This window comes from Corvus cornix, chromosome 7 (assembly GCF_000738735.6).
Source record: "Corvus cornix cornix isolate S_Up_H32 chromosome 7, ASM73873v5, whole genome shotgun sequence".
Taxonomy (NCBI): Eukaryota; Metazoa; Chordata; class Aves; order Passeriformes; family Corvidae; genus Corvus; species Corvus cornix.
This window is the reverse complement of record NC_046337.1, coordinates 31730048-31741184: the sequence shown is the minus strand read 5'-3', so window position 1 is coordinate 31741184 and position 11137 is coordinate 31730048. Positions and strand designations below refer to the sequence as shown.

General features: G+C 40.4%; 1 protein-coding gene across 2 annotated transcripts in view; it reads left to right on the top strand.

Annotated features, from left to right (window-relative positions):
* Positions 1-1549: 1549 nt before the first annotated feature.
* COL3A1 (collagen type III alpha 1 chain) overlaps positions 1550-11137 on the top strand; it is a 49577-nt gene continuing 39989 nt past the window's right edge. For both annotated transcript variants that reach the window (XM_039554955.1, XM_010406499.4), the window contains exon 1: positions 1550-1762. In XM_039554955.1, coding sequence (XP_039410889.1) covers positions 1684-1762 — 79 coding nt within the window. In that variant the 5' untranslated portion in view covers positions 1550-1683. The remainder of the gene's footprint in view (positions 1763-11137) is intronic.

The following is an 11137-nucleotide window of genomic DNA, read 5'->3' as shown; positions in this document are numbered from 1 at the left end:
TGTAGCTACTTGAATGCTATAAACCAAATAACCTAACCTGTTAAGTGATATGATATCGGATATGAAAACCCAGACCTGCAGGAAATAGTTCTGCCAATGCAACAGAGACAGCATGAAATATTGGAAGACTCAGGAAAAAAAGTGGTGTGTAATTCATTTGGAATGTATCAAGCCATTCATACCTTATGAACATCTAAGAAGAGACTCATGATATGTTAAAAATGACATCAAATTATTTAAGACCTCTTCATACTTGCTTCAACCTCCTCCACCTCAGGTGACCCCAGCAGAAGAGGGTGTTTCTGTTTAAGTGGAAATGTATGTCAGACAAATAGGTTTTGAAATGAGATCCAACACCTACCAGATTAAACCTCAGGCTGCTCTTATTTTGTGATGCATACAGAGATATGGGGTCCTTTTTTGGATGACAGTTCATGCGCTCACAAATTATTGATAGGAGGGATGGTTCCCTGGGTAACTGTAATCTCAGCAACACTTGAGAACAAATGAATGAGCACTTCTGCAGGACATGACCTGGATCAGATTGATCGACTGAGAGCAGTAATTGGTTTGATCTTTGTTTTAGCAGAGATGCCCACTGTGAGAGCTTTCTACATTCACTTTGGGGTCTCCCAAACTTGGGCTTAAGGCTACATTACCAGCAAAACTACATTCATAACAAAACTGGCTCACACCATCTGATTTGGAAAACAAGTTTGTGTGTTCTGATCTTATTCTCAGTAAAGTTTTGTGTGGAATAAAGAAATAGCTATGTTTAAAAGGGATTAGTAATCTCAAGATTTCTTTTCTTTTTTTTTTTTTTGTCCTCTTTACCTTCTTGTTTGAGGAGCAAACAGACAAGAAAAATTTTCTGCATTCCTTTCAAATGTTGTAATGACAGCATCAAACTGAATTATTTGAAAAGATTTTGTTTGAGAGATTGAGGCTTGTGATTTGCGGTCTTGTTCTCTTCATAATTTTTTTTTTATGTTTGCTTTCTCCCCAGGTAACATGAAATCGTGTTGTGAGGTGGAAATGGTTAGAACAGCACCGGAACAGGATTGTGATTTTTCAGTCCTTCCTTTTGTTAACTCTGAGTGCTCATCAGCACAAATACCCAGGTTTGGTCCTTCACTTCTGGGATTCTTTCAGTCTGTGCAGCTACTTCAGTTCTTACCTTTTATCTTTGTTAGGGAGCACTAAGATTTAAAAATCCTCTTTGGGTTGTACCCATTGACTCCTAATTAACATGAAAAAATGCTTCACCCTGGGGGCTTTGGCACAGGGCTCTTTTTTCACATGCATGTATGTCACATAGATTGCACCCTAACTGTTCATATACAGTGTCAGTGTGCATTTTGTACGCACACAAAAGTTCCAGATGTGCTGTGTATCTTGTTTAGTTGACTTTAGTCTTCTGTAAAGCCAAGAGAAATATTAATCATTCATTTACTGTTAGGGGATGGGTCTTCTTCTCATGTTTCAGTAAAGGGGGTGGAAAAGAAAAGTAAGCCAATTTTTTTCCTATTTAAGGCCAAAGCTGGGGAATGCTTGTGGCTGAGTTCTGTACATGGCCCGGTGCTGGAAGGGCAGGGAACAACCGATGTTGCTATTTTGAATAGATTTTTTCTTCCCCCCCCATTTTTATTTTTGCACAGAGAGTCTCATGTCTAATATTTAGACATGATGAGCTCTGTGCAAAAAGTTACTTTGCTCATTCTTGCCGTGTTTCAACCCTCAGTTATTTTGGCACAACAAGTCGGTGAGTAATTCAAGCTTCTTATGATTTCATGTTTTTATTTTATTTTTATTTTTACCAATAATTTTAGTAGCTTGTAAGAAATGTGTGTGCACGAATCTCACCAGAACATTTTTCCTTCACTATTTCAGCAGTCAGATATTTAATGGTGAAGTTGAAAGCTCCAGGGGCTTGCAGTACCGTCCCAAAGGTTTCTCTTTGCTTTGCTTTCTATACAGTTGGGAGGACTGTACAGTGCTGTCTGCCTTGGCTGCATTTATTCTTGTTCTTACTTGTTTTCCTGCTACAGACACCAGAGAGATTCTAAGCTATTTCTTTTAACTCTTGGAATAACATTTTAACTGTTAGCTCCGTGCTGCCTGGGAGCTCTTTGTCACAAGCAGTAAGTCTTTGCTTCCAACTATTTTATTTGAAGTTCTCCTTTGTACTTGTTTGTCTTACACCGGCAGAGTGGGGGTTTCTTTAAACAATTTGTGTGCAGAAAAAAAGCCTTAAAATTCTAACCAGTTTTGTCGAAGGGGTTTTTAAGAGTGATATATGAAAATATGTCAGTTTACAGAATTTTTACTTTGGCATAGACCAGGAGGGTAAATTAATTCCCTCAGCCGCTACAGTTTGAATCAGGCATCTGCAGACTGTTTCAGCCCCTCACAAGACTGATTAGCAGTTGATGGTATGTGGAAGTCCATGCGAGTATGTGTGTGCATGTTTACAGAGAGCAAGAACGCCAAATACCAAGTGAACATGGAATTCAGAGGGGAGAGAAGTACTTTGTATACAATAGTTCAACCTAGAGTGAAGATAAGTGTGGTATGAGTATTTAAGTTAAACAGATGACATTCCAAAAGTCCAGCTGACCTTTTTTGGATGTGCTCAGTTCCTGCTTGCCAGATATTGTAAACCAGACCTTCCTTAAGATAAAACACTTTTCTTTCCTGTAAATATGAAAGACTGGCAATTTATTTGTTCCTACACAGAGGCAAGGAATAACCTTAGAATTAACTCGATAAGCAGCAGCCAAAGAAACTGTGAAGGAAAGCCAAGTACCTTTAACACCACACCCTACACTACTGTGTATGACACATATCATGAAAACAATTACTTGAGCCATTTCATGGCAAACCCATCTGTCTCACCATACCTGGACAGGAATCTCTGCTGAGGGGTGAGTGTGAGTCCACCAGGGGCAGCCTGTTGGCAGTGGAGCACTTGGAGCTCAGGAGGACCTGTACATGAGCAAGTCAGCCTCTGCAGCAGCAGCATGCCCAAACAGCAGCCTCCCTCACCCAGCACAGACACAGGCTAAGCCTGTCTATAAAAAAAACCACCCAATGCATACAAAGATGTTCTGTAGAGAGTAAACAGAATTTACTGTGAACTGATCCTTTTCTGTTTCTGCTTTGCCATATACAAACTCCCTCCAATAATCTTCAGTAAATATTATAAATATAAAATTCAGTTATTATTAAATTCGAGCAAATATATGCTGTGAATTTTCTCTGCTTACAGCAGCAAATAATATATACATTGTTTATATTCAACATGCAGTAAGTGTACTTTTACATACCTATGTCTATCATCAGAGGACTAAGAGACCATCCAATATAAAGAGAAGGAACATCAAGTTTATTTCTCCCCATAAACAAATTCCTCCTGAGTGCCAGGTCTCCTTCCCTCACTCCAGTCATATCCCTGAACATTGCTGAGGTGCAACATATATTTGACTCAATAAATGTCAAATTTTGGGTAGAAGAACAATACACAAATGAAGTGTGAATGAGTATTCTCATTTCTCTGCCACATTTCTGTTTCATGGTGTTGTAACATTTCCTTACTGGGCTAACTTCCATACTATTTACAGGGATGACATTACACAGAGAGACTGATAAATCACTAGTTATCCCTCAAAAAATTGGATTCTTTCCTCACTTTAGACTGTTTCTTTCCATACATTTGAATATGCTTTTCTCACAGAAAATAATAATTGAAGGAGTTTCTTATTAGCATCACTAATTCACATGCAGGGCAGGGAATGGACTGGGAAAACAAATTTTCCACAACTGAAAAGTGAATTTCCAGACATGCTAAAATGCTCTCTCTTGTCAAGAAAAATGTTTATATGGTTAGTATCAAATGTAAGTCAATATAAAATTTTCCTTGGGAAAGCCTGCCAGGAGACAAGACTTGGCAAGATATTAAGGAAACTGCTCAGTATCACTGAGTTTAGGGTAGTCAGAAGTACCCCCGGGCTATGTGTTTCTTTGTCTTGCTGTAATAGCTTGGAATGGAGATTTGAGTACAGTCTCAGGCTAAACCTCCTCAAGAGCTTGGCATCCGGATACTGTGCAACAAGGAATGTTCTGTGACTTCCATGACCAAAAGCAGTATGTCCTTGTAACCCACAAGGATGTTTTTAGCCTGGAGGTGAAAACACCTTGACACAATCCAGGTTTTCTGATGTGTGCCACAGCTTTCAAGCCCTGTCCATGTCCAAGATAAGATGCCTGCTGATGGCTGACAGGACATGAAGCCAGCACTTTGGACAGGACAGATGATTCCAAGTCCAGCAATGTGTATTCTGTTCCACCTTTTTGAAGGCACCTTCACATCCTGCATATTAAACTACTCAAAAGTGTAAGATCTTAGAATGCTTCTTTAGGAAAGAAATCCATTCTCCACCCAGTGAGCATAACTTGTGAAAGCATTTGCTAAGCCTTGCAGCCTGCATTCATCCCATTTATCTTGAATTTGTAGAGGCAATCATGACAGCTACTTCCAGAAGACGGCACAAATTTTAGCTACACAGACTGGAAGTATTTGGCAGTTTCCACTGCCTACAAAGGAAGCACATCCACAGCGTCCTCACATCAGTGCCAAAGGGAAGCCAGATGGATTTGGGCCTGTCTCAGCTACATCTGCGATGCTTAAAGGACACCTCAGGCAGCCAGAGCGGGACACTTCCCATAGGTACACCCATAGTCCTTGAGGACCTTCACCGAGGTCATTAGGAAAACTCTACTGCTCTGAAAGCAGTGTGAGAGCAATGCCAGAAACTCTTTTTTATTATTCCAAGTAATTTTTTGCTCTAATGTAATTTAGTGTTTTCCTTGTAATGCAAGTATTATCTTGGATGTTTGGTCAGGAAACTCATTTCTGAGGCTGAATGCTGACCTTTCATATTACTTGCAGTTGCAAATTGCAGTTTTAAAACTATATATAACCATTACGTGTAGGTTTGAGGAGGCAGTATGCAAATGACTTTTCCTGCTGAGCACCCACTCCTGATCCTCGAGAAAAAAAAAGATATTTTAGGAAAACTTGTAAACAGCTAATTTGGCCATTTTACTTTTTTTTTCTTAATTAACTGGCAAGGATTAGATGGCATGTGAAATAGATGGGCACTGTACAGATGTAGTTTATTTGTGAGCCTGCCAGACTGTCATGTTTAGCACTTAGCTGTATGGAACACTGCACACATGTGTTCTTTGCTGATAAATTTCCAGTCTAAGGGTAATGCTAACAACAGTCAGAGCTATCTCTCCTCAAAGGTTTTGGTAACCAAGTAAAGTTCCCCTCCGGAGATTTGACAGTAAAACCAGATGAGGCACATCTGTGTGCCAAGGGATAATTAACCATTGTGAGTAACCTGGACTATCTGAAGTAATGAAATATCAGGGATCTACTCCTCTTCTTCCACTTTTTCTGACTAGTTTTTACCAAGCACATGGCAGACAAGGTTATGCATAGGAAAATTGAAACATTCCTTTCTGGTCTGGAAAAATCATGCTAAATGAAAGCCTGGGGAATCCACCCCCTCTAAACATTATATATATGTTCTTGGAAATATGACAAATTTCATAAACACATTTTATATCACACATCCCTGGAACACATTAGCCTTAGGAAAAATGAGACTGTTATATAACCCTTTCATTATTTTCCAGATTTGTTTTTGACTTTAGACCAAATCACCAAATCTACACAGACTGATTTTTCTAATGGAGGAGGTGGAGTTGGAAACATCCACTGCTTTATTGCAGGGGAAAGAGGCAGAGGGAGAAGGGTGTTGACACTGGCACAAACCTCACTGTTGATGCCTCAGTCAGAGTCATTATGTTTGCTCTCCTCTTAGCGCTGCAGATTACAAGCAGATCCTATTTCCTCTTCCACCCTCTGCCAGAGTGTTGAGGTTTGAAATAGGCAGCCAGGTGTCACTTGCAAACTCTGCTGATGCCAGCCTTACACAACAGCTGGGGGAGAGCTGTACTCAAGAAAAAGAAAGGAGGGAATTACTATCACTTTTTTCCCACAGGCTGGCTGAGAAACCAGACTGACACTGTTCCATTAGTCGTTGTTCTAGTTATGTGCTAACGTTGTTCACTCCTTGTTTTAATCAGAAATCTGCAGCAAATGGGCCATACCTGCCCTCATAATTGGGACAGCATGCTGAGGGTCGGTAACGGAAGTGATGCAGAGTGGCATTTAGCACTTGGGGTTAAAAGCAACCTCTTCAGAGTTGAAAGGTTCAGCCTACCAGGAGGGGCAAACAATAACAAAGTGCACTTTCCTCAGCTAGCGGGCACCTGGAGCACTGTATCGCTCTGGATGTTTCTGTGTTAGGTTCCTAGTCTGCAGAAGAGCACAAGCCACAGCTGCTGTAACAGTGTAACATCTAATTTGTTGGTTTGAAGTAATAACTCATCAAAAGTCACAATTAGAAATTAGTGCAATGGTCATACCATTAATACTCCAGATTGTGCTGTCCTTTAGTCATGCTTGTTTAAGAAACTGGGCAAAAGATCTCTGTTAAGAAAAGGGAAATTGTTGGCAATGGCAAAAATATGTTGCTAACAAATAGGGGTTTTTATGGTCTTAAAGTAACTGCATTAGAGTCCTACAGCATTGCAGTTCAATATGATAGAACACCGTTCAGTTTATTATTGGCAACACCCAAAAAAAATAAAAAAGACTTGCAAAAGGTATAATAAAATCTGTTCTGATTCAACAACTGTTAGCTCATTCTCCATGTAGTAGCTTGGTAAATTGCAGATTACATGACTTTAACATGGTTTAGAGTTCAGCATCTACCACCAATTGTCTATAATTTTGAGACATTCTGATTTCATTTTTTGGCAGATGATAAATAACCTTCAGCCTGAAATGGAACAAAAATGTTAGTGTCATCATTTTACCTGCTGCAATACTTTACCAGCCTATCCCTCCATCTATGTATCCGTGATAATACACCTTGTACAGAAGGAGAACTGGGCACAGATGTGATTCCTGCTCCAGGAGAGCTGCAAGAAGTGTTATTTTACTTCTGTAATTTCAAGTCAGGCTGTTGAGGGCAGCGTGGCCGGGTGCAGAGAATGCTGCAGGCCCTGGCCCTCAGCATGCTGCCCATCTCCAGCCCAGTGGATGCAGTGGATTCCTCCTGGAGGCACAGCTGTGTAGGGCCATGTTTGTCACAGCAGTGGTGTCCCTGTGGCAGAGGTGCTGTGTGGCGTCTGGCTGCTGTCGGCTTCCTGCAGCCATGCTGCTTCTAGGTATGGGAGCCAGTGCTCTGCCTTGGTTACTGCTGCCGGACAGCTACTTCCCTAGGGATTTTCTTTCTTCCATTGAATCTTTTAATGCACAGGGTTTGTGAAAATTTGTGTTCTGTCCTCTCTGTGGCTTCCCTGACAAGAGGCATTTTGTCACTGGAAAAATCTGTAAGGAAATCCCACAGAATGTTCTGATTTTTCTCCATTCAACAAAGTCAGACACTTTGTTTCAGGGTAATAAGATTTACATATTTATATGTGGTGACCATGCTATTAATATTTCTCATGTGGCTTTGAGACTGTATAAAAAAAAATTCAGTAACCCTTGCATTGTTTCTGATTATGGCTAATCAAGAGATAACCTCCATAGGCATTAAAAAATTACAAATTACAGGAATCAGAAAGTCTCTTCTGTAAGTACAACAGAGAGAGAGAGAGATCTGCTAACCCTATCTTAAATGCTGGAAGGGTGCAAGGAGGAATGAGATCCACCATTGGCTGTAGAGTAGCACATCTTTCACACAAAGGTATAGTAAATCATATTTTTCATTTATATTTTCAAGCAGTCAATATTTTTTCTCATCTTCTTTTACATATGAAAGGTTCTTTGAATTTTGCTTTGAGAAAACCTAACCTGCTTCCAGCCACTGTTTTTATTTATTTATTTTCACTTCAGAGCCAATCTTGTCTCTGAGTTTGCAAAGTGGAAGCCTTTGCCTGTTTCATGTCAACAGGACAATGGAAAACATGATATAACCCCGTCCAACAACAACCGTTTGTTGGCTTTAGTTTGGATAAACTTCAGCTCTGGGACTTCTGGCTTTGTTTAGTTTAGCAGAGGAGATTCCTTTCAGATTAGCTCAGAGACTACTTCCATTTTCCCCCATTTACGTCAAACTCTTCATTTAAACATGAACTATCAGAATGGGAATGAAAATGGTACCTCCTTTAACAATGTCTGCACATTTTTGTCCTGCTTTGATTCACACAAGTACTCCATGAAGAGATGTCTGCTGGGGAGGGGAGAGCATGCACAGGACTTTGAACAGGAAGGATAATGAAAACATACATATTTCAAGGTTGAATGTGGTTTTTTGTTTTGAAAGCCTAGGCCTTCTCCTACAGCTAAAGGGACACCCAAATGACTGCCAAGAAATGAGGGATGTGACTTGTAGATTTAAGACTTTAGCAGAGTTTGCCCTTCAGCAAAATGCAGTTATCCACAGCCACGGGAGACACATCCCTTTCTGCTGCTGGATTTCTCTTTCAGGTCACTGTGCATCCCACCCTGGAGGGTGGCACAGGCACCTCTGCTCTCCTGCCAGGTGAAACCTTTCCTCCCATGTGGAGCTCTTCTGTGAGCTGCTAGGGCAGCTTCAGGCACTGCTTTATTCCCAACTTCAGCACTGCAAAGGGCAGCAGAATCACGGGAACATCCCAGGCACGTTTTGCAGCAGTAGATATGAAAGGATGATCTGTGTCTGGAAACTACTTCCCACAGCAATTCAGCTCTGGCAGTTCTTGGAAAACTTCTGGACATAATTAGTTCCCACTGAAACTCCCTGCAGTTCACGCCCAGTGACCAGTCGGTGCATTAGAAGGCTGTCTGTGGCAAACATCCTTTTTTCTCTCTTCTTTCCCTTTGTGCTGCTTCTTCTCTTTTCCTTCTTTCCATTTTCGTTCAGGAAAATAAGCAAGAACAAAATTGCATCTTTTTTTTCAAACAGACCCAACAGAAACAATTGCTCATCTGAACAGAGTTAATGGGAAATATGGGAAGCATTGCTCATTGTTCCTTTGATATTCACTGTAATAGCCATGCTGAGCATCAAAGGAGAATAAACTACATCCCCATGCTTTCCTTCAGCTACAAGCAGCAAAAATAGGATTCATATTTTCTTGGAAAACACTTTTATGTTCATGAGAGCCTCTTTAAAAAAAAAAAAATTACATCTTCTCTGGTTTTGTCTTTAAATCTACTGTATGGTGCTTGCTTGTTTCCCTACAGAGCAGCAGTCATTCTGTGCCAGCTGTTTAAGAGAAGAATGTCCTAGTGAAAGCAAACAATGGGCTGTGTAGTGGGAATTGCAAATCTTTGAAAAGGGTAATTGAAATCTGCTCAGACATTTTGAAGATTCTTTGCACAATATTCTAAGGCTGTTGGTGGCTCAGCTGTTGGCAGGGTGGTCCTCTTTGTAGAGTCCTCTTTTTTTGTATGAACAGAATAGCATTAATATGGAGGAATGGGGGGAAGAAAGAAGAGAGGTTTGCAAGTCCAACTGATTATTTCAGAGCAGCTGAAGAGAGAAAGATTGCTGTAAATGTCTTTCAGTGAAGAATCAAAAAAAAAAGTGAATTGTACAGAGCTGTTTCATTTATCAGGTGTTCTCTGGCTCTGGCTCTTCCACTCATACCTTTTAAGGGCTGCAGCAGATAAACTGTGCTGGATTGGGTTGTGTCTGCTGCAGATGTTCCAACCCTCCTGGGCTATGTGGTGCTGTTTATTCTCGCCCTGGGCCAGCTGAAGCTGTTGCTGCACAGAGCAGGGAGAGCTAAATGTGTGCCAGGTCTCAGGCAGTCACTTCAGTAGCAAGGCTTCTGACCTCTGATATTAATAAAAAGCCAGCTCTCTGCTTGCAGGCTCTTCATAGCACCAAAAGTGTGATTTTTCACCTCACGAGAGAATTAGTCAGGAAGGTTTTGTGCTTGAAAAACGGCCAGACATAGAACTTGATATTTAAAAGTGGCTCAAAAATTAAGTTGTCTTTGGTACCCTGAGAAAACCCTCACAATACTTACTTTAGTAGCCCTAGGAGGTTGACAATAAGAGCATTGTATCCAGTGTACAAATAGCCATTTAATATCCTCTATGAGGCAGATTAAGAAGAATTTCAAATACTGCCATCCATATCCAACAAACTGTCCAAAATAGATGTGTGGTGAATTAGCACAAACTGGAATAAGGACTGAATGAATACAAACTGTTTTACAGATGAAACTAGGTTAATGATGCTCTATGCATTCAGAATCCCACCACAACCTTCTGAATTACAAATACCCTTAATTTATTGGCAGCCAAAGATATGATTCTTTTCCTTAGACAGTATGCCAGAGCACTTTAATCCTTCACTGGAATATGAAATGCAAGAACCAAACCCTTCATTTACTTCCAGCTTCTGAAATTACAGGGAAACCAATAAAATTGTGCAGGGACTTAGGCTAGGGTAGAATTTGCCCCCCTGCTGCTTTACTCATCTCAGATGTAAATTCACTATGGCTGTGGCGTTACATTGGGGCTGACTTTGTCCAAGGTATCTGAAAATACAAATGATATTACCACATGTACTATACTGCCATTGTAACATTTCCCATCTGCTTCAGCCTCAGGAGAGAAGCATTGAATCAGGCTGATCTCTTCCAAGGCAAAACACAGAAACAGCATTGCATAAATCTGTTAGCCCTCTCACAGAGTTGAAGGGAAATAGAGGACTGTGTGCCTCTTGAAATTTTAATTACCTGCCAAAAATTGTTTTAATTACAAATTTATATGACACAAACCAAAAGTCATACATTTTTCCCCACACAGTATTTAAGTTTTATCACGCCAGAAGCTTAAAGCATCATTAATTTAGTTGTGGTTCAATATTTTGCATTAGGTGCTATGTAGACCAAGCTTTAACAATTATAAGTTTCCATTTGTTCCCTTTCTCTTATCAGATCAAAAGCTCCATCTCTCTTTCATGATGCTTTGGATCTGTCAGAGTGGTTGTAAAGTCCGGAAAACCTGTGTACAATGACTTTTCCAGTTTTTCTTTATTCTTCCCAGGACAGACCT